At 47.1% G+C, this 24,643-nt stretch overlaps 1 protein-coding gene across 1 annotated transcript; it reads left to right on the top strand.

Annotated features, from left to right (window-relative positions):
- Positions 1 to 378: 378 nt before the first annotated feature.
- On the top strand, positions 379 to 24,355 carry LOC132390355 (PDZ domain-containing protein 4-like; the record flags this gene model as incomplete). The annotated part of the gene is made up of 3 exons (XM_059962961.1): positions 379 to 438; positions 23,562 to 23,800; positions 24,265 to 24,355. Coding segments are annotated over exons 1-3 (333 nt in total), but the record flags the coding sequence as incomplete, so codon positions are not given.
- Between the last annotated feature and the right edge of the window lie 288 nt (positions 24,356 to 24,643).

Here is a 24,643-nt window from a genome sequence, read left to right on the forward strand (position 1 = left end):
GTAGATAGGGGGATAGGCGGTGTGATGGATGTGGAGTGTATGTACTAACCGCACCTGGGCAAGTGGAAGGGGTCCCATCACACTCTTGACTTGTAGATTCAGCAAAGATGAAGTGTGGAGTGTCCTATCACACCACCACAATCTGACTTGTGTCTTGTGGACCAGAAGGACTGGGGGAATTTGTAAATACCTTGGGGTGTCCAGGGGTGAGTCAGTCACCACAGGATCAATCCCCAGCCCCTGACCAGCTCAGGCAGCCTTAGTCCAGTTCCTGGTCAGGCAGAGTTTCTGGTTTGTGGTGAACCTTCTCTCAGGTGCTGATGTGCTCGACTGATGTTCCTCTCCTCTTCCCTCCCCCACCACATGAATACGCAGGGCCCAGCCGGACTACGACACGGAGTCCCGGGACATCGCCTGTCGCCTTCCAGTCCACGCATGGTAAGTACCGCTTGTGGGGCGGAGCTGGGGGCTTGCTGGCAGCTTAGAAAGTTAAAGAGGTTCAGCTGATGTTGAAAGTGGCCTGACTAGGTTAATCATGGTCTGTTGCAATGGCTGAATGCGCAGGAACGTCAGAACTTAGAACAGTACAGGCTCTTCAGACTACGATGTTGTGCCGACCTCTAAAATCAATCTGACCCTTCCTCAAGCATCACCCTCCGTTTTACTATCATCTATATCCCTATCATCTTAAAAGCCCTTAAGGTATTGTTCACTGACCATTCTCTGTGTAACAGACATGGCTCTCATATTCCCCACTATACTTTTCTCCAATCAATTTAAATTGAAAAGTATTTATCTGTTTAGCGGTACAGTGTGGAGTAGACCTTCATTGCCCTTCAAGCCCGACCCTGACTGAACCCTAACACAATCATGGGACAATCACCTTTTGACTATGAGAGGAAACCAGACCAGCCAGGGGAAAGCCCACGTGTTCGACAGTAACCTTACAGAGGATGCCGGTAATACTCTGTGCTCTGACACCACGAACGGTAATAACACCGCATTAACCACTATGCTAGTGGATATGCCCCCATATACTTGTCATTTCCTTCAAGGGAGCAACTCCGACTGTCTACTTGATCTATGCCTCTTACCATCTTATACACCTCTATCAATTCACCTCTTGTCCTCCTTTGCACCAAAGAGGAAAGCCCTAACTCACCTCACCTTTCCTCATAAGACATCTTTTCTAGTCCAAGCAGCATCCTGGTAAATCTCCTCTGCACCCTCTCTAAGGCTTTCACAGTCTTCCTATAACTAGATGACCAGAATTAAACTCAATACTCCAAAGTATTGGAGTATACTTACTCCAACACTTTTTTTTGATAGTCTAATCTGGGTTTTATAAAGCTGGAACATACTTCACTGCTCCTGAACTCAATCCCCACGATCTATGAAGGCCAACTTGTGTATCGGACGCTGTAGGCTCAGCCCAATACATCACGGACATTTCCCTCCCCACCATCTGTCGTATCTACAGGAGGCACTGCCTCAAGAAGCACCATCCATCATCAAAGATCCTTTTTAACTATTTCCATGAAACTTCAGCTAATTGGGGCAGCTGCCTAATTGGGCCAGAATGTACTGGTTCCAATGTGTTCCCATTATCTCAATACACTATATGTATTTCTAACTGTAACTTACAGATTTTTTAATAATGTGTTGCAAGGTACTGCTGCCATTTAAAAAAAAATTAATGATATATAAGACCATTGGACATAGGAGCAGAAATAGCCAATTTGGCCAACTGAGTCTACTCGGCCATTCAGTCATGGTTGGATCTTGGGGTCCATGCCCATAGGACACTCAAAGCTGCTGCACAGGTTGAAAGTGTTGTTAACAAGGCATACGGTGTGTTTGCCTTCATCAACTGTAGGATTGAGTTCAAGAGCCGAGAGGTAACGTTACAGCTATATAAGGCCTTGGTCAGACCCCACTTGGAGTACTGTGCTCAGTTCTGGTCGCCTCACTACAGGGAGGATGTGGATTCTACATATAAAGTTCAGAGGAGATTTACGAGGGTGCTGCCTGGATTGGGGAGCGTGCCTTGAGTGAACTTGGCCTTTTCTCCTTGGAGCGATGGAGGATGAGCGGTGCCTTGATAGAGGTGTATAAGATGATTAGAGGCATTGATCGTGTGGATAGTAAGAGGCTTTTTCCCAGGGCTGAAATGGCTAACACGAGGGGGCAGAGTTTTAAGGTGCTTGGACATAGGTACGAGAGGGGATGTCACACAGGGAGTGGTGGGTGCGTGGAATGCACTGCCAGCAGCAGTGGTGGACGTGGATATAATAGGGTCTCTTTAGAGACTTAGATAGGTATGTGGAGCTTAGAAAAATAGAGGGCTATGCAGTAGGGAAATATTAGGCAGTTTCGAGAGTAGGTCACACAGTAAGACAACATTGTGGGCTGAAGGGCCTGTAATGTGTTGTAGTTTTCTGTGTTCTATGTTTTTAGCAGTTTTTCCCCTCCTCAGCCCCCCTCCCTGGTCTTCTCCCCATAACCTTTGCCGCTGTGGAACCTATCAGTCTGCGGTTTGAATAGACCCAATGACCTGGCCTCCTTAGCTGCCTGTGGTTCAAATTTCCACAATTTCACCAAAATAAATTTCTCAATATCTCTGTTCTAAGTGGACACCCCTCTATCCTGAGGCTGTGCCCTCTTGTCCGAGACTCCCCCTGCATGGGAAACATCCTTTTCACATCTACTCTGTCTGGGCCTTTCAACATTTGAAAGGTTTCAGTGAGATTCCCCCCTTGTCCTTCTAAATTCCAGCAAGTACAGGCCCAGAGCGTCAAATGTTCTTCATACGATAACTGTTTCCTTCCCAGAATCATCCTTGTGAACCTCCTCTGAACCCTCTCCACTGCCAGCACATCTTTTCTTAGATGAGGAGCCCAAAACTGTTCACAATACTCCAGGCGAGGGCTTACCAGTGCCTTATGAAGCCTCAGCATTTCATCCCTGGTCTTATTTTCTAGACCTCTCAAAATGAATGCTAACATTGCATTTGCCTTCCTCACCACCACCAGTTCTACCTACAGATGAACCTTTAGGGTATTCTGCACAAGGACAGGGATTTTCAACCCATTTAGAAAATAGTCGCACATTAATTTCTTCTGCCAAAGTGCATGACCATGCTTTCAACATTGCATTTCATTTGCCACATTCTTGCCCATTCTCATAATCTAAGTCCTTCTGCAGCCTTTCTGTTTGCTCCACCAGTCTTGCTATCATCTAAAAACTTGGCAACAAAGTCATCTATTCCATCATCTAAATCATTTATATACGGCATAAAAAGAAGTAGCAGTCCCAACACCAACCCCTGCGGAACACCACTAGTCACTGGCAGCCAACCAGAAAAGGATTCATTTATTCCCACTCGCTGCCTCCTACCAATCAGCCAATGCTCTAACTATGCTATTAACTTTCCTGTAATACATGGGGTCTTAAATTGTTAAGCAGCCTCATGTGTTGCACCGTGTCAAAGGCCTTATGAAAGTCCAAATCTACAACATCCACTGCATCCCCTTTATCTATCCGACTTGTAATCTCCTCAAAGAATTCCAACAGGTTTGTCAGGCAAGATTTTCCCTTAAGGAAACCATGCTGACTTTGTCCAGTCTTGTCCTGTGTCACCAGGTATTCCATGAACTCAACCTTAACCATTGACTGCAATACCTTTCCAACTGCTAAGGTCAGGCTAACTGGTCTATTGTTTCCTTTCTGCTATCTCCCTCCTTTAAGAGTGGAGTGACATTTGCAATTTTCCGGTCCTTTGGCACCATGCCAGAGTCCAATGAGTCTTGAAAGATCATTACTAATGCCTCCACAATCCCTACCATTACCTCTTTCAGAACCCTAGGTGCAATTTATCTGGACCAGGTGACTGGTGTACCTTTAGATCTGTCAGCTTTTGGAGAACCTTCTTTCCCGTAATAGTAACTGCACTCACTTCTCTTCCCTCACACCCTTCAACATCTGGCACACTGCTGGTGTCTTCCACAGTGCAGACTGATGCAGAATATTCATTTAGTTCATCTGCCATCTCCTTGTCCCTCGTTACTATTTTTCCTGCCTCATTTTCTCGCGCTTCTCTATTCACTCTAGTTTCTTTTATTTATTGTATATTTGAAAAAGCTTTTTTTTATCCACCTTAATATTGCTTGGTAACTTGCTTTCATATTTCATCTTTTCCCTCCTAATGATTATTTCAGTTGCTCTCTGTAGGTTTTTAAAAGCTTCCCAATCCTCTGTCTTCCCACTAATTTTGGCTTTATTGTATGCCCTCTTTTTTGCTTTTAAATTAGCTTCGACTTTCGTTGTCAGCCATGGTTATACGATTTTGCCATTTGAGTATTTCTTTGCTTTTGGAATACATCTATCCTGCACCTTCCTCATTTTTCCCAGAAACTCACACCATTGCTGCTCTGCTGTCATCCGTCAGCACCTCCTTCCAGTTTACTTTGGCCAGCTCCTCTCTCATACCCCTGTAATTTCCTTCACTCCACTGAAATACTGTTATGCCAGACTTTACTTTCTCCCTATCAAATTACAATTTTAACTCAATTATATTGTGATCACTGCCTCCACAATTCCTTTCACTTTAAGCCTCTGGTTCATCACACAACACCCAATCCAGTATAGCTGATCCCCTGTAGGCTCAATGACAAACTGCTCTAAAAAGCCATCTCGTAGGCATTCAGCAAACTCACTCTCTTGAGATCCATTACCAACTTGATTTTCCAGATATACCTGCATGTTAAAATCTCCCATGACGATCATAATATTGCCCTTTTGACACATCTTTTCCATTTCCCGTTGTAATGTGCAGTCCGCATCCCAGCTACTCGTTGGAGGCCTGTAAATAACTGTCATCAGGGTCCTTTTAGCCTTGCAGATTCTTAACTCAACATCTTCTAGTCCTATGTCACATCTGCCTACCTCCCAAACACTCCAATTCACTGTGTAACCTTGGCCATTCAGCTCCCAACTACACCCATCCTTCAGCCACGATTCAGTGATGGCCACAACATCATACCTGACCATCTGTAATAGAGCAACAAGATCATCCTCCTAATTTCTTATACTCAGTGCATTGAGATATGACACTTTGAGTACTGTATTTGCTAACATTTTTGATTCTGCATTCGTAATTGCTGTCTGCAATTTCGTCCTATCATTTCCCTACCCTTCTTGACAGTCTGGCTGCACGCTATCTTTGCTTTTTTACCATCCGTCCTATCCTGAGTCCCTTCACTCCGGTCCCCACTCCCCCGCTAAATTAGTTTAAACCTTTCCCAACAGCTCTAACAAACCTGCCCCTGACTCGCCCTCGGATTCAGGTGCAACCTGCCCTTTTGAAGAGGTCATTCCAGAAGAGATCCCAGTGGTCCAAGAACCCGAAGCCCTGCCCCCTGCACCAGCTCCTCAGCCACGCACTTATCTGCCAAATCATCCTGTTTCTACCCTCACTGGTGTGTGGGACAGGCAGTAATCCAGAAATTCTGCTTCTCAGCTTTCTACCTGGCTCTCTAAATTCTCTCTTCTGGATCTCTTTGCTTTTCCTTCCTTTGTCATTGGTGTCAATATGTATCTGGCCACTCTCCCTACCTTTCCAAAATCCGAGCAATCCCTAACCCTAGCACCTGGGTGTCCCGTTCACATCCACAGAATCTCCTGTCTATTCCCCTGACCACTGAGCCCTCCATCACTACCACCCCCGCTTCTTCCTCTTTCCCTTCTGCACCACAGGCCCTCGCTCAGTGCCAGTAACCCAGTTCCCCTGGGAGGTCGTCCCCCACAAAGTGGTATACGTATTATTGAGGGGAATGGCCACAGGGGTGCTCAGCACTAACTGCCCATTCACCATCCAATCTGGCTCCTGACAGTCACCCAGTTACCTGCCTTCAGCAACTTAGTGGTGACTACTTCCCTGTAACTTCGATCGATGATCCTCCTCGCTCTCCCGTACAAGCTGAAGGTCATCCAGCTGCTGATCCCTAACACGGTCTTCTAGGAGCTGCAGCTGGATGCACTGCACGCAGATGTAGTTCCCCAGGAGACTCTGGAGAATCTGGAGTCTCCCAGGGCTCCAGCATCCGGCATGAAGAACACACAATGGTCATTTAAACTATACTGAGTACCCCGACACAGAAAGGAAAAGAAGGAAACTTAAACGGAAACTTACCCAGAGTCAACGCCTTTTCTGAGCCGAAGCCTCCTTTCAGCCTCCTCCCACTCCCAACACCAGCTCATCCCTTCTGTACTTTTATTTACTCCACTCTGCTCTGCTACCGCCACTGATCGCCCACGAGACTCTCCTTTAAACGCGTTCTGCCAATCTGCCAGAAACCTCCCGCTCCTGCCACTGACAGTGGCATTAAACCCGATGGCACAATGAATGTGCACTGCGCAGTTGTATCCATGTAACCAACTGAACCGTACCTCTTGTATATGTGGGAGGAAATCCCTGCGTTGTCATGGGGAGAACAGGTCGGGGAATTTTAGCTGGGTCACTAAGAGTCTGTACCGTGCTTTTACTTTCTTGTAACGATTGTGTTATCTGAACCATCTGATTGAGTCGGCTTCACCATTGCATCATGGCTGATTTATAGAATCATGGAACACTGCAGCACAGAAACAGGCCCTTCAGAATACCTAGTCCATTTTGAACCATTAAACTGCCCGGTCCCATCGGTCTCTATACTCCATGTACCTATCCAAATTCTCTTAAATCAGCCCCTTAAAGCAATCATCACTTCTGCTGGCAGCACGTTCCACACTTTCAGCACCGTCTGACCGAAGAAGTTCCCCATCAGGTTCCCATAAACCTTTCACCCTTAACCCATGACCTCTGTAGTCTCGCCAACTTCAATGGGAAAAAAACCTGCTTTATCTATACCCCTCATAATTTTGTATACCTCTATTAAGTCTCCCCTCGGTCTTCAACATTCCAAGGAATAGAGCTCTAACCTATTTAATCTTTCCTTGTAACTCGAGTCCTCCAATCCTGGCAACATCTTTGTAAATTTTCTCTGTAGGCTTTCAATCTTACTTATATCTTTCTTATAGTTAGGTGACCAAAACTGCACACGATGCTCCAAGCTGGGTCTCACCAATGTCTTGTACAGATTCAAGACAACATTCCATCTCCTGTACTCAGTACTTTGATCTATGAAGTCCCATGTGCTGAAAGCTTTCTTTACAACCCTACCTACCTGTGACACCACTTTCAAGTAGTCATGGACCTGTATTTCCAGATCCCTGCAGGGGTGTCAAACTCACTTTAGGTCACGGGCCGGATTGGGCAAAACGCAGCTTCATGTGGGCCGGATCAGTCGGGCGCGGGCGAACGCAGCTTTCGTTGCCTCCGTTTTTTTCAGCCTGTTCTCATGTGTCTCAGTCTCTGCTATAACTACAAAGTGTTTCACTTCACAAATTCCATTTCTTATGAAGAAGACTGCTGAGCAAGCATTATTTTTATGATTGGTATTAACTTACAATCATAGGCTTCATATCGCCGGGCCATTAATAATTAAAATAATAGATCTATCTAAAATGATCTCGCGGGCCGGGTATGGCCCGCGGGCCTTGAGTTTGACACCTATGCTCTACAGCATCCCCGGAGCACTCCCATTCACTGGTTTGTCATCCCAAAGTGCAACACCGCATGCTTGCCTACACTAAGTTCCACCTGCCATCTTTCAGCCTATTTTTGCAGCTGGTCCAGATCCCGCTGCAGGCTCTGATGGTCCTCCTCACTGTCCACTACATCCCCGCTCCTTTTGGTGTCATCTGTAAATTTGCTGATCCAGTTAACCACATTATCATCCAGAATCATTGATATAGACGACAAACAACAGACCCAGCACTGATCCCTGTGCACTCTCCCAGTCACAGGCCTCCAGTCAGAGAGGCAACCACCTACCACTCTCTGGCTCCTTCTGCAAAGCCAATGTTTACCACCTCATCTTGAATGCCAAGCGACCGAACCTTCTTGACCAGCCTCCCATGCAGGACCTTGCCAGACGCCTTGCTGAAGTCCGTAGACAATATCTACTGCTTTTCCTGCATCAACTTGGTAACATCCTCAAAAAAAAATCTGAAGGATTGGTTAGACACAATCCACCATGCATAAAGCCATGCTGACTGTCCCTAATCATACCCTGTCCGTCCAAATACCCGTCTATCTGTCTCCAGTGACTTTCCCACTCTGATGTCAGGCTCACCGACCTATAATTTCCTCTCTTAAACAGCAGAACAATTCCAATCCTCAGTACCTCAGCTGCCACTGAGTTTGAATTAAATATCTCTTCTAGAGCTGCTGCAGGTTCCACACTTGCCTCTCACAGGGTTCGAGGCACACCTTGTTAGGCCCTGGGGTTTTGTCCACTCTGATTTGCCTCAATACAGCAAACAGCTCCTCTGCTGTAGTCTGTATAGAGTCCATGGCCTCTCTGCTGCTCTCCCTTGCGTCTGTGTCCATTTCCTGAGTAAATACAAATGCAAAAACTACATTTAAGATCTCTCCCACCTTTTCTGACTCCGCTGATAGATTGCCATTCTGATCTTCCAGAGACCAATCCTTTTGCTCAGAACATCTGTAGGATCCCTTAGGATTCTCCTTCACCATGCCTGCGAGGGCAGCTTCATTGTAGTATGTTCTCTTGCATTTCTCATACTCTGACAGTACCTCATTTTGTCCTACCTGCCTATCCTGCTAAGTGTGTCCTTTTCGTTTCTTAACCAGGGCGTCAATATCGCTGAAAAACTAGAGGTTCCCTAAACCTGTTATCCTGATCTTTTATTCTGACAGAAACGTACAGGCTTCGTGTTCTCAAAAGTTCGCTTTTCTAGGCCTCCCACTTACCGAGTATACCTTTCCCAGGACACAGCCCGTCCCAATCTGCACTTGCCGTGTCCTTTCTGATGGCCTGTCTCCAATTTGGAATCTCAACCCAAGGACAAGAGATCATTATTATTTTGAAACTAATGACATTATGATCGCTGGATGCGAAGTGTCTCTCTACAGAAACTCCTGTCACTTGCCCTGAGTCATTCCCTAAAGGTAGATCATACATTGCACACTCTTTCATTGGGACTCTGTGTACTGATTAAGGAAACTTTCCTGAACACATTTGACAAACTCTATCCCATCTAGTCCTTTCTCAGTACAGGAGTCCCAGTCAATATGTTAAAATCACCTACTATCACAGTCTTACGTTTTTTTGCAACAGTCTGTGGTCTCTCTACGAATTTGTTCCTTTAAATCCTTCAGACTGTTGGGTGATCTGCAATATCCCGTTAACGTGGTCAGACCTTTCCACCCGTAAAACCGCACTAGATAAGTACTCCAGTCCGTGCTGCTGTGACATTTTCCCTGCTACCCCTCCCCCGTTAATCCCTCCCACGCTATCAGGTCTAAATCAATGAAACCCTAAGACACTGAGCTGCCAGTCCTGCTGTTCTGCAAGCAAGTCTGACTAATGGCTGCAATGTCGTAACTCCATGCGTACAAGATGATGAGGGGCACTGATCGTGTGGATAGCCAAAGCTGAAATGCCTAACCCAAGGGGGGGGGGCATAGTTTTAAGAGGCTTAGGAGTTGGTACAAGGAGGATGAGAGAGGTAATTTTTTTTTAACACAGAGAGTGGTGAGTGCGTGGAATGCACTGCCAGCAACAGTGATGGAGGTGGATACAACAGGGTCTTTTAAGAGACTCTTAGATAGGTACACGGAGCTCAGAAAAATGGATGGCTATGCGGTAGGGAAACTCTAGGATGTTTCTAGAGTAGGTGACATGGTCAGCAGAACTTTGTGGGCTGAAGGGCCTGTGATGAGCTGTAGATTTCTATGATTCTATGTATGACCCATGCCTTTCGTGTAATAGCTCTAACAATGAAATATACACAACTCCAAACATTAGTCCCACCATGCTCGACCTGTTGATCCCTGACTTTGTATCTAGGCTTAACAGCATCTTTCTCCACAACCACTCCACTGGCACTCTGTCACAGCCTTGAACATAGAACATAGAAACCTACAACACATTACCGGCCATTCGGCCCACAATGTTGTGCCGACCATGTAACCTACTCTAGAAACATCCTAGAATTTCCCTACCGCGTAGCCCTCTATTCTTCTTAGCTCCATGTACCTATCTCAGAGTCTCTTATTGTATAGATCCTATCATATCTGCCTGCACCATGAACCCACCTCTCTGCGTTTTTTAATAAAAAACTTATCCCTGACATCTCCTCTGTACCTGCTTCCAAGCACCTTAAAACTATGGCCCCTTCGTGTTAGCCATTTCAGCCCCAGTAAAAAGCCTCAGCCTATCCACATGATCAATGCCTCTCATTACCTTATTCACCTCTATCAGGTCACCTCTCATCCTCTGTCGCTCTAAGGAGAAAAGGCCGAGTTCACTCATAAGGTATCCTCCCCAATCCAGGCAGCATCCTTGTAAATCTCCTCTGCACCCTTTCTATGGTTTCCACATCCTCCTGTAGTGAAGTGACCAGAACAGAGCACAGTACTCCAAGTGGGGTCTGACCAGGGTCCTATATAGCTGCAATATTACCTCTCGGCTCCTAAACTCAATCCCATGATTCATGAAGGCCAGTGCACCGTATGCCTTCTTAACCACAGTCAACCTCGGATCCCAAGATCCCTCTGATCCTCCACATTGCCAAGAGTCTTACTGTTAATACTATATTCTGCCATTATATTTGACCTACCAAACTGAACCATCTCACACTTAACTGAGTTGAACTCCATCTGCCACTGCTCAGCCCAATTTTGCATCCTATCGATGTTCCACTGTAACCTCTGACAGCCCTCCACACTATCCACAACACCTCCAACCATTGTGTCATCAGCAAATTTACTAACCCATCCCTCCACTTCCCCATCCCGGTCATTTATAAAATTCACAAAGAGCAGGGGTCCCAGAACAGATCCCTGAGGCACACCACTGGTCACCGACCTCCATGCAGAATATGACCCGTCTACAACCACTCTTTGCCTTCTGTGGGCAGGCCAGTTCTGGATCCACAAAGCAATGTCCCCTTGGATCCCGTGCCTTCTTACTTTCTCAATAAGCCTTGCATGGGGTACCTTATTGAATGCCTTGCTGAAATCCATATACACAGCTCTACCTTTATCAATGTGTTTAGTCACAGCTTCAAAAAATTCAATCAGGCTTGTCCTGATTGTCAACCTTTGTCAACCTGACCTTGACAAAGCCGCACTGGCTATTCCTAATCACATTTTACCTCTCCAAATGTTCATAAAACCTGCCTCTCAGGATCTTCTCCATCAACCACTGAAGTAAGACTCAATGGTCTATAATTTCCTGGACTATCTCTACTCCCTTTCTTGAATAAGGGAACAACATCCGCAACTCTCCAATCCTCCAGAACTTCTCCCATCCCCATTGATGATTCAAAGATCATCACCAGAGGCTCAGTAGCCTGGGGTATATCTCGTCTGGTCCCGGTGACCTATCCAATTTGAGGCTTTTCAAAAGCTGCAGCACATCCACTTTATTAATGTTTATATGCTCAAGCTTTTCAGTCCACTGTAAGTCATCGCTAGGATAGCGAAGATCCTTTTCCGTAGTGAATACTGAAGCAAAGTATTCATTAAGTACCTCTGCTACCTCCTCTGGTTCCATACACCCTTTTCCACTGTCACACTTGATTGGTCCTATTCCCTCATGTCTTATCCTCTTGTTCTTCACATACTTGTAGAATGCCTTGGGGTTTTCCTTAATCCTGTCCACCAAGGCCTTCTCATGGCCCCTTCTGGCTCTCCTAATTTCCTTCTTAAGCTCCTTCCTGCTAGCCTTATAATTTTCTAGAGCTCTATCATTACCTAGTTTTTTTGTACCTTTTGTAAGCTTTTCTTCTTGACTAGATTTTCTACAGCCTTTGTACACCATGTTTTCTGTACCCTGTCTCATTGGAACGTGCCTGTGCAGAACGCCACACAAATATCCCCTGAACATTTGCCATATTTCTGCCATACATTTCCCAGAGAACATCTGTTCCCAATTTATGCTTCCAAGTTCCTGCCTGATAGCTTCATATTTCCCCTTACTCCAATTAAACGCTTTCCTGACTTGTCTGTTCCTATTCCCCTCCAACACTATGGTAAAGGAGATAGAATTGTGATCACTATCTCCAAAATGCTCTCCCACTGAGAGACCTGACTCCCGACCAGGTTCATTTCCCAATACCAGATCAAGTACAGCCTCTCCTGTTGTAGGCTTGTCTACATATTGTGACAAGAAACCTTCCTGAACACACCCAACAAACTCCACCCCATTTAAACCCCTCGATCTAGGGAGATGCCAATCAATATCGGGGTAATTAAAATCTCCCACAATGACAACCCTGTAATTATTGCACCTTTCCAGAATCTGTCTCCCTTTCTGCTCCTCAATGTCCCTGTTACTATTGGGTGGTCTATGAAAAACACCCAGTAGAGTTATTGACCCCTTCCTGTCCCTAACCTCCACCCACAGAGACTCAGCAGACAATCCCTCCATGACTTCTTCCTTTTCTGCACTGTGACACTATCTCTGATCAACAGTGCCAAGCCCCCACCTCTTTGCCTCCCTCCCTGTCCTTTCTGAAACATCTAACGCCTGGCACTCCAAGTAACATTCCTGCCCCTGAGCCATCCAAGTCTCTGTAATGGCCACAACATCATAGCTCCAAGTACTGATCCACGCTCTAAGCTCATCTGCTTTGTTCATGATGCTTCTTGTATTAAAATAGACACATCTCAAACCATCGGTCTGAGCACATCCATTCTCTATCAACTACCTATCCCCCTTCTCGCACTATCGCCAAGCTTTCTCTATTGTGAGCCAACAGCCCCTTCCTCCGTCTCTTCAGTTCAGTTCCCAACCCCCAGCAATTCTAGCTTAAAGTCTCCCCAATAGCCTTAGCAAAGCTCCCCACCCTTGTCAAAGCCATCATGTCTATCCCTAATCAGATGCCTCATAAATCCTCCCTTCAGGATCTTCTCCATCAACTTACCGAAGTAAGACTCACTGGTCTATAATTTCCTAGGTTTTATCTACTCCCTTTCCTGAACAAGTGAACAACATTTGCAACCCTCCAATCTTCTGGTACTTCTGTCCCTATTGCTGATGCGAAGATCATGGCCAGAGGCTCAGCAATCTCCTCCCTTGCCTCCCACAGTAGCCTGGGGTACATCTCATCTCGACCCAGCGACATCCAACTTAAAGCTTTTCATTTGCTCCAGCACATCCTCTTTCTTAATGTCTAAATATTCAAGTGCTTCAGTCCACTGTAAGTCATCCCTACAATTCCCTGGTGAATACTGAAGCAAAGAATTCAGTAAGTACCTCCACTGCCTCCTCTGACTCCGTGCACAAGTTTCCACTGTCACACCTGATTGGTCCTATTCTCTCATGTCTCATCCTCTTGCTCTTCGCATACTTGTAGAATGCCTTGGGGTTTTCCTTAATCCTGTCCACCAAGGCCTGTACATTGTTCCTTGAACCTTTCGTAAACTTTTCTTCTTAACTAGATTTTCTACATCCTTTGTACATCAAGGTTCTTTTACCCTACCATCCTTTCCCGGCTTCAATGGAACATGCCTATGCAGAATACATTTCTGCCGTTCATTTCGCTGAGAACCTCTGCTCCCAAGTTTCTGCCTAATAGCATCATATTTCTCCCTACCTCAATTAAACTCTTTCCCAAATTGTCTGCTCCTGTCCCCCTCCAATGCTATGATAAAGGAGATAGAGTTGTGATCACTATCTCCAAAATGCTCTCCCACTGAGAGATCTGACACCTGACCAGGTTCATTTCCCAATACCGGATCAAGTACAGCCTCTCCTCTTGTAGGCTTGTCTACATATTGTGTCAGGAAACATTCCTGAACACACCCAACACATTCCACCCCATCTAAACCCCTCACTCTAAAGAGATGCCAGTCAATGTTGCACCATTCCAGAATCTGCCTCCCTATCATCTCTTTTACAACTGGGGGGGTCTATAAAAAGCACCCATCCTGTTTCTGACTTTCACCCACACTGACTCAGTAGACAGTCCCTCCATGTCTTACTCCTTTTCTACAGCCATGATACTATCCCTGATTAGCAATGCTCTTTTGCCTCCCTCCCTGTCCTTTTCGAAACACCTAATGCCTAGCACACTCAGCAGCCATTCCTGCCCCTGAGACATCTTTGTAATGGCCACAACGTCATAGTTCCACATATTGATCCGCACACTCTGTTTATCTGTCTTGTTTACGACACACCATGCGTGACACATCTCAAACTGTCTGGCTGAGCGCGTCTTTGCTCTGTCACCTGCCTATCCTTGTCTCTACTTGTGCGTCAACTGCCCCATCCTCTGCCTCTTTACTTTGGTTCCACCCCACCCCCCCACAAAATCTAGTTTAAATCCTCTCTAACAACATTCACAAACCTCCCTCCCAGGAGATTGGTTCCCCTCCAGTTCAGGTGCAACCCGTCCCACTTGTACAGGTCACCCCTTCTCCAGAAAAGGTTCCAAAGATCCTAGAACCTGAAACCCTGCCCCCTGCACCATCTCCCCAATCACTCATTTATCTTCTGACCTTCCCTAGTTTGTTGCACCGGGAGTAATCCGGAGATTGCCACCTTGGAGGTCCTGCTCTTCAACCTCCTTTCTAACTCCCCAAACTTACTGCGCAGCACCTGTACTCCTCTCCTGCCTATGTCATTGGTACCAACATGTACCACGATCTCTGGCTGCTCGCCCTCCCCTTCAAGAATATTCTGCAACTGCAACATCCTGAACTCGAGCACCCAGGAGGCAACACACTACCCTGGTGTCTCTTTTGCTGCCATAGAATCTCCTATCAGTCCCCCTGAGTCCTCTATGACTATTGCTCCACCTGACTTCATCCTACCCTTCTGAAGCCCAGAGCCCATCACAATGCTATTGGTCTGGCACCCCCCCCCGCCCCCCAGCAGTATCCAAAGGGGTATATCTGTTGCTGAGGGGAATGGCCACAGGGGACCCTACACTGACTTCCTTTTCCCTTTACCTCTCTTGGTGTTCACCCATCTCCGCCCTGAATTCTGCACTGTGGATATAACCACCTGCTCAAAAGTCATATCTATCAAATGCTCGGCCTTTCGGGTGATCCTGAGTTCATCCATCTCCAGATACAGCTGCTTAACGCAGTCTTTCAGGAGCTGGAGTTGGCTGCACTTCCCGCAGGTTCCATGAATTCCCACATCCTACAGGAGGAGCATTCCACTGCCCTACCTGCCATCTTGTCTGCACTGTACAAGGGGTAAGCAATAACGAAAGGAAGAACCTGCTCTTCTCAGCTGTTTCTGTGCTCTCAGCCTCTGCTCGTCAAAGTCTCTAATTTCCCACTCCTCATTCCAACGACAGCCACTCCGCTGGACCCTATCTCTAATGAGAAGAAAACTCGCTCAAGGAGAAGGAACTCAGCGTGTTCGGTGATGCTCCAGCTCACCCCTGCTGCCGCCAAAGCCTCTGATGCTTCCCGCACCTGCGCATTGGCTACTGTTTCGGACCCCTTATCCTTTCTTAGATAAGGGTCCAAAACTGCTCACAACACACCAGCCTCACCAGCCCCTTAAGGGATCATCAACGTTCTTGCTTTTACATTCTCGTCCTCTCAAACTGAATGCTCACCACCAACTCAGCTTGCAAATTAACCTTCAGGGAACTCAGCACAAGTCCCCTTGCACCTCAGATTTTTGAATTTTGTCCATGACCATACACTTCCCAACACATTATTCCATCTGCCACTTCTTTGCCCGTTTTTCTAATCTGTCCAAGTCTTCCCGTAGCCTTTCTGCATCCTCAACATTACCTGCCCCTCCACCTATTTTTGTTTCGTTCACAAACTTAGCCACAAGGCCATCGATTCTTTCATCCATCTACTCCCTGAATTCTGCATTCTGGGTATAACCAACGCTTATCTAGATAGACATATCATGTAAATAGCAGTCTTAACAGAGACCCTTGAGGAACACCACTGGTCTCCAGCTGCCAACCAGAAAAGACTCCCTTTATTCCCTCTCCTTGCCTCCCACCAATCAGCCAATTCTCTATCCATGCTAGTATCTTTCCTGTAATACTGTGGGCTCTTAACTTGTTAAGCAGCTTCCTGCGTGGCACCTTGTCAAAAGCCTGAAAATCCAAGAACGCAACATCAACCGATTCTCCTTTGTCTATGCAGTTTGTTCTTTCTTCAATTCTAACAGATTTGAATTCAGTTCTGAATTCTAACAGATTTGTCGGGCAAGATTTTCCCTGAGAAAACCATGTGACGTTGCCTATTTTATCATGTGACTCCAAGAACCCCAAAACCACATTCTTAACAATCAACTACTAAGTAGAATTGACATCCGCTGAGATCAATTCAAAGTAAAACTTACTATCGTTAGAACCCTGAGATTCTTCCTCCTGCGGGTATACTTCACAAATCTATAGAAACAGGATCAATGAACAACAAACAGTGCAAATGAAAATATAAATAAATCGCAATAAATAACGAGAGCCTGAAATAACAAAATAGAGTCCTCGAAATGAGACCATTGGTTGTGGGAACACCGGAAATACAGTAAGTGTAGTTATCCCCTTTTGTTCAGGAGCTGCTGGTTGAGGGTTAGTCACTGTTCTTGAACCTGGTGGTGCGAGTCCTGAGGCTCCTGTACCTTCTACCTGATGGCAGCAGTGAGAACAGAGCCTGGCCTGGGTGGTGAGGATCTTTGATGATGGATGCTGCTTTTCTACAGCAATGTTTCATGTAGATGTGCTCAATGGTTGGGAGGGTTTTACCCGTGAAGCACTGGGCTGAATCCGCTAGCTTTTGTAGGATTTTCCACTCAGAGACATTGGTGCTCCCATACCAGACCATAATGCAGACAGTCACCACACATCTGTAGAAGTTTGCCAAGGATTTCGATGACATGCCAAACCTCTGCAAACTCTTGAGGAATTAGGGGCGCGGGCGTGCCTCAATTATATTTATATGGTGGGTCCAGGACAGCTCCTCGGAGATAGTGACATCCAGGAATTTAAAGTTACCGACCCTCTCCACCTCTGATGAGAACAGGCTCATGGACCTCTGACTTCCCTCTCCTGAAGGTTTATTAATACCGACTGAGTAGTTATTGTCAGGGCCACCCTAATGCGAGGCCCAGGGCCTTCAAACACCCCTCATATGTTAACCCTTTCAGTCCTGGGACCATTCTTGCGAGCTTCCATCTAAATTCCCACCCCCGTTCCCATTCTGACATGTTGGTCCACGGCCGCCTCTTCTGTCATGATGAGTCGGCTCTCAGGCTGGAGGAGTAACATCTCATCCTTCATCTAGGCTGCCTCCAACCCAGTGCCAAGAACATCGATTTCTCCCTCCTCCTCAGTTCCCCACTTTGGCTTTTTACCTCTTCTCCTCACCTACTTATCACCTTCCCTCCTTCCCTTTCTCCCTCTTTTCTCCTATCAGATTCACTTATAACATATAACCATATAACAATCACAGCACGGAAACAGACCATCTTGGCCCTCCTAGTCCGTGCCGAACCCTTAATCTCACCTAGTCCCACCTACCCGCACTCAGCCCATAACCCTCCACTCCTTTCCTGTCCATATACCTATCCAATTTTACCTTAAATGACACAACTGAACTGGCCTCTACTACTTCTACAGGAAGCTCATTCCACACAGCTATCACTCTCTGAGTAAAGAAATACCTCCTCGTGTTTCCCTTAAACTTCTGCCCCCTAACTCTCAAATCATGTCCTCTCGTTTGAATCCCCCCTACTCTCAATGGAAACAGCCTGTTCACGTCAACTCTATCTATCCCTCTCAAAATTTTAAATACCTCGATCAAATCCCCCCTCAACCTTCTACGCTCCAATGAATAGAGACCTAACTTGTTCAACCTTTCTCTGTAACTTAATTGCTGAAACCCAGGTAACATCCTAGTAAATCGTCTCTGCACTCTCTCTAATTTATTGATATCTTTCCTATAATTCGGTGACCAGAACTGCACACAATATTCCAAATTTGGCCTTACCAATGCCTTGTACAACTTTAGCATTACATCCCAACTTCTGTACTCAATGCTTTGATTTATAAAGGCCAGCGTTCCAAAAGCCCTCTTCACCATCCTATCTACATGAGACTCCACTTTCAGGGAACTATGCACAGTTATTCCTAGATCTCTCTGTTCCTCTGCATTCCTCAATGCCCTACCATTTACTCTGTATGTTCTATTTGGATTATTCCTGCCAAAATGTAGAACCTCACACTTCTCAGCATTAAACTCCATCTGCCAACATTCAGCCCATTCTTCTAACCGGCATAAATCTCCCTGCAAGCTTTGAAAACCCACCTCATTATCCACAACACCTCCTACCTTAGTATCATCAGCATACTTACTAATCCAATTTACCACCCCATCATCCAGATCATTTATGTATATTACAAACAACATTGGGCCCAAAACAGATCCCTGAGGCACCCCGCTAGTCACCGGCCTCCATCCCGATAAACAATTATCCACCACTACTCTCTGGCATCTCCCATCTAGCCACTGTTGAATCCATTTTATTACTCCAGCATTAATACCTAACGACTGAACCTTCTTAACTAACCTTCCATGTGGAACTTTGTCAAAGGCTTTGCTGAAGTCCATATAGACAACATCCACTGCCTTACCCTCGTCAACATTCCTCATAACTTCTTCAAAAAAATTCAATAAGGTTTGTCAAACATGACCTTCCACGCACAAATCCATGCTGGCTACTTCTAATCAGATCCCGTCTATCCAGATAATTATAAATACTATCTCTAAGAATACTTTCCATTAATTTACCCACAACTGATGTCAAACTGACAGGTCTATAATTGCTAGGCTTCCTTCTAGAACCCTTTTTAAACAATGGAACCACATGAGCAATACGCCAATCCTCCGGCACAATCCCCGTTTCTAATGACATATTAAAGATCTCCGTCAGAGCTCCTGCTATTTATTTCTACACAAACTTCCCTCAAGGTCCTGGGGAATATCCTGTCAGGACCCGGAGATTTATCCACTTTTAAATTTCTTAAAAGCACCAGTACCTCCACCTCTTTAATTGTCATAGGTTCCATAACTTCCTTACTTGTTTCCCACACCTTAGACAATTCAATATCCTTCTCCTTAGTGAATACCGAAGAGAAGAAATCATTCAAAATCTCTCCCATCTCCTTCAGTTCCACACATAGCTGACCATTCTGATTTTCTAAGGGGCCAATTTTATCCCTCACTATCCTCTTGCTTTTAATATAACTGTAGAAACCTTTCGGATTTACTTTCACCTTATTTGCCAAACCAAATTCGTATCTTCTTTTAGCTTTTCTAATCTCTTTCTTAAGATTCCTTTTACATTCTTTATATTCCTTGAGCAATTCCTTTACTCCATGCTGCCTATATCTATTGTAGACATCCCTCTTTTTCTGAACCAAATTTCTAATATCCCTTGAAAACCATGGTGCTCTCAAACCTTTAACCTTTCCTTTCACCCTAACAGGAACATAAAGATTCTGTACCCTCATAATTTCACCCTTAAATGACGTCCATTTCTCTATTACATCCTTCCCATAAAACAACTTGACCCAATCCACTCTCTCTAAATCCCTTCGCATCCCCTCAAAGTTAGCCTTTCTCCAATCAAAAATCTCAACTCTAGGTCCAGTCCTGTCCTTCTCCATAATTATATTGAAGTTGATGCTATTGTGATCACTGAACCCGAAGTGCTCCCCAACACATACATCTGTCAGCTGACCTATCGCATTCCCTAACAGGAGATCCAACACTGCCCCATCTCTAGTCGGTACTTCTATGTATTGTTGCAAAAAACTATCCTGCACACATTTCACAAACTCTAAACCATCCAGCCCTTTTACAGAATGAGCTTCCCAGTCTATGTGTGGAAAATTAAAATCTCCCACAATCACCACCTTGTGTTTACTACAAATATCTGCTATCTCCTTACACATTTGCTCTTCCAACTCACGCGCCCCATTAGGTGGCCTACAATACACTCCTATCAGTGTTACTGCACCTTTCCCATTCTTCAATTCCACCCAAATGGTCTCCCTAGAGGAGCTCTCTAATCTATCCTTCTAAAGCACCGCCATAAGATTTTCTCGGACAAGCAATGCAACACCTCCTCCTCTGGCCCCTCCTACTCTATCACACCTGAAGCAACTAAATCCAGGAATATTTACTTGCCAATCACACCCTTCCTGCAACCATGTTTCACTAATAGCTACAACATCATAATTCCAGGTATCAATCCACGCTTTAAGCTCATCCACCTTTCTTACAATGCTCCTAGCATTAAAATAGATACATTTAAGATACTCTCCACCTCCTCCTCTCTTTCCATCCCTAACAATGCATTCAAATTTATTATCCTTTTCTTTCTTCTCCCCTACATCTTCGGGCTGAGCGCATCCCTTCTCCATCACCTGCCTTTCCTCCCTCACACACTGTCTATTTACTTGCTCCACTGGTGAACTAACCTCCTCTCCCATAGACTCCTCAAATAGTCTCCTGCCCCCCCATCTTACTAGTTTAAAGTCCGCCCTGTAGCCCTAGCAAACCTCCCCGCTAGGATATTGGTCCCCCCACGATTCAAGTGTAACCCGTCCTTCTTGAACAGGTCACGCCTGCCCCAGAAGAGGTCCCAATGATCCAGAAACTTGAATCCCTGCCCCCTGCTCCAATCCCACAGCCATGCATTCATCCTCCACCTAATTCTATTCCTACTCTCACTGTCGCGTGGCACAGGCAGTAATCCCGAGATTACTACCTTTGCGGTCCTTCTTCTTAACTGCCTTCCTAACTCCCCATACTCTCGTTTCAGGACCTCTTCCCCTTTCCTACCTATGTCATTGGTACCTACATGTACCACGACCTCTGGCTCTTCACCCTCCCACTTCAGGATATCTTGGACGCGATCAGAAACGTCCCGAACCCTGGCACCAGGGAGGCAAATTACCATCCGGGACTCTCGGTCACCTCCATAGAAACGCCTGTCTGAGCCCCTGACTATTGAGTCCCCTATTACTATGGACCTCTTTCTTCTAACCCTACCCTTCTGAGCTACAGGGCCGTCCTCTGTGCCGGAGGCCCGGCCACTGTCACTCCCACCAGGTAGGCTGTCCCCCCCAACAGTACTCAAACATGAGTACTTATTGTCAAGGGGTACAGCCACTGGGGTACTCTCTAGTACCTGCCTCTTCCCCTTCCTGACTGTAACCCACCTATCTGCCTCCCGTGGTCCCGGAGTGACCACCTGCCTGTAACTCCTCTCTATCACCTCCTCACTCTCCCTGACCAGGCGAAGGTCATCGAGCTGCAGCTCCAGTTCCCTAACTCGGTCCCTCAGGAGCTGCAGTTCGGCACACCTGGCGCAGATGTGGACGTCCGGGAGGCTCGGAGACTCCAGGATCTCCCACATCCGACACCGAGAACAACAAGCTGCCCTCACACTCATACCTCCCAAATAACTGAAAATACAAGAACTAAAAGATAAGCCTACTGTGCCCTCTTCCGCCTAAGCCCCCTGAGCCCAAGCCCTACACTCTGCGCCCGGCTCACTCCGCTGCCCGCTTCTTAAGGCGGCGTTCTTTATATATCTTCCCTCCTTCCCGGGCCTCCTTCACGCGCCTGCGCAGTCCCGCCTCTCAGAACTCCGATCTGAGAAGCAATTGGACAATTTGAAAATGGCCGCCGCCGCACTTCCTCTCAAGCCTCGCCGTCCTCTTCCAAAAGAGAACTACCTCACTCAGTCTCTCCTTTATATATCTTCCCTCCTTCCCAGGCCTCCTTCACGCGCCTGCGCAGTCCCGCCTCTCAGAACTCCAATCTGAGAAGCAACTTCTCGCTACCTCGCTTCTCACTTCATTCCCCTGCCCCCACCCACTTGGCTTCACCTATCACCTTCTACCTCGTCCTTCTTCCCTACCCCCAGCCCCCTTATTCTGGCCTCTTACCCCTTCTTTTCCTGTCCTGATGAAGGATCTCGGCCCGAAACGTCCGCAGATGCTGCCCGGCCTCCAGCATTTTGTGTGTGTTGCTTGGGTTTCAGCATCTGCAGGATCTCTTGTGTCTATAATCTCCTCTGAACACAATTTTTCCCCTTTATGGTAAATGATCCATGTTTACTTTGTGTTCCTGCTGCGAATCTGTTGCAAGCGAGTGTTCACTGCACGAATGGACCTGTGCATTGAGGAGTGCCTCAGTTGGTTGGGGGCGGCCACAGACGTTGCATGTTAAAAGCAAGCCAGGGCTGTGTGACACGGAGAGCGAGCTGTTGCTTCCCCTCCCCAGGCAGCTGACGAGCCCAGAGGAGCAGCAGAGACCCGTACAGTTCGGCATCACAAGGAGTTGCCGGTCAGTGTAGCACTGTGTTAAGGACTCCAGCTCTTGATTTTCCCTCGGGGTTTACTCCTGAAGCTTCCCCGTGAGTGGGTAATCTGTGATCAGAGTTTTCCTGCTGGGTGACCTGCGAGCTACGGCTGACGAGCCTCATCTGCCCAAAGCGACCGGTTTTAACTTGCCTGTCACCTTCCTTTACCCCCTCTCCTCTCAGTAGAAACAGTTATGCCGGGATTATTAGGTTGTCGGAGACGCACACCATCGGGAGCATGTAATAGGTCGTGGCAGCTTAACCCCACTACCTTCCCCGGCTATGACAACTTGGACTTGGCAATACATTCAACTTTGACGGAGACACCCAGAACAGTGGAAGAGGTTACAGCACCAGCAACCCATGTTCAATTCCTACCGCTGTCCCTGTGACCCTCTCATCCATGCTCACTGGCTCCCTCACACGTTCCAATTCCACGACCAGTCTCGGTGACACTTGCACGTCCTCGAACTGTGTCCGTCATCGACACACTGAATGCTTCGAGGCACGTGGGACAAATCTCTTTGCCATCTGAACAAGTGGAAACCTCGGTCGTGCAAAATGGTCGCAGTGAGACGGTGATTAGGGTTGTGCAGGCTGGTTCAAGAACTGAACCTTCAGGTTTCTGTGCCTCCTGCCCAGGGAGCCCTGTGAAGATGGCACGGCCTGGGTGGTGGCGATATTTGAATGTGGGCATTGCCTTCTTGAGGCTAAATTGTAAATAATACCCTGTTTTATCATCTGTCATCCCTGTCTTGTGTGATTTCAGTTTAGATTTCAGTTTAGATTGTGAGATTAAGCGTTCGGCACGGACTAGTAGGCCCGAGATGGCCTACTTCCGTGCTCTGATTGTTATATGGTTATATGGTTATTTATATTCTGTGGGCCACTCACGTCTGTCGTGGGGAGCCTCCGCTACTCCGCTCTACCATGAGTCCATTCCACTCTATACTGCCCCTCCACTGAGGGGCCTTTGGCCTTTCCTTTACCCCATGGAAACCTCATCCTGTCCCCTCTGCCACGGGGCCCTTGGCGTTTCCCCTCCTCTGACCGTCTGCCGCTGTCTCCCCGCAGCTTCATGGGAAGGAGGCGTGCAGGGTGAGCCAGGAGACGCCAGCAGAGACCCTCCGCCTACCCAGGGAGCCCCTGGTCATCCAGGTGATGCGGCGAAGCCCGCGGGGGAAGGCGGCAGCGGGCTCTGCCCCGGAGCCCCAGCTGGTGGACAACGGGACCCAGACGGACATCACCTTCGAGCACATCATGGCCCTGAGCAAGGCCCGGCCCCCTTCTCCGCCCCCCGTTCTGCTGGAACCGTATGTCCTGTCTGATCTGTGAGTACTTCTGGTGCAAAGAGGGCCAGGGAGATGTGGGCGCAGCGGGTTCGGGTAACAGAACGCACACCACGACCGAATAACACGAACCACACACACAGGGGGTGGGGAACGGTGAATGGGGACAGGGTACTGTAAAATGTACACAACACAGGGATCGTGCAGTTGTACACGTCCCACACAACACGGGGACGTGGGGACAGCGTTCAGTGACACAAACCAAGTGTAGACTATGTAGTTAACAAAGACTCCATGCAGGGTCTGTGTACGGTCAAGTACATCCTGAATAAAGAGGGACTGTGCACACTGACCCACACCCTGTATAAACACGGACCATTCCCTGCGTGAGAGGAGAGTGTGGAGATATTCCAGGGGAGGTTTGGTCTGCATCAGGCCCAACCTCCTCTCACTCTGCACTGACCCCTGCTCCATTGCTCTGCCCACAGCCCCGCGCTGGGCAACGATTTCTACGAAGCTAACGACTACCTGGACAGCGGCCACCATGAAGTGGATCGATCTGAGGACTTGGAGTATGAGGTGAGCTACTTACGGTCACGGTTCATCGGAGGGAGGAATTCTGGAGCAGCGGGGGGAGGGAATCAGGGAGTGACACAGGGGGAGAATCCCACAGCGACTGAGTGAATCCTGGAGGGACAGGGATGGAAAGGGATTCTAGCATCTGCAGCTGTAAGGGGGAGGGGTGTAGTCGGTGAGGAGGTCACAGAGATGGGGAGGGGTGTAGTAGGTGAGGAGGTCACAGAGATAGGGAGGGGTGTAGTAGGTGAGGAGGTCACAGAGATAGGGAGGGGTGTAGTAGGTGAGGAG

Source organism: Hypanus sabinus, unplaced genomic scaffold (assembly GCF_030144855.1).
Source record: "Hypanus sabinus isolate sHypSab1 unplaced genomic scaffold, sHypSab1.hap1 scaffold_877, whole genome shotgun sequence".
Lineage (NCBI taxonomy): Eukaryota > Metazoa > Chordata > Chondrichthyes > Myliobatiformes > Dasyatidae > Hypanus > Hypanus sabinus.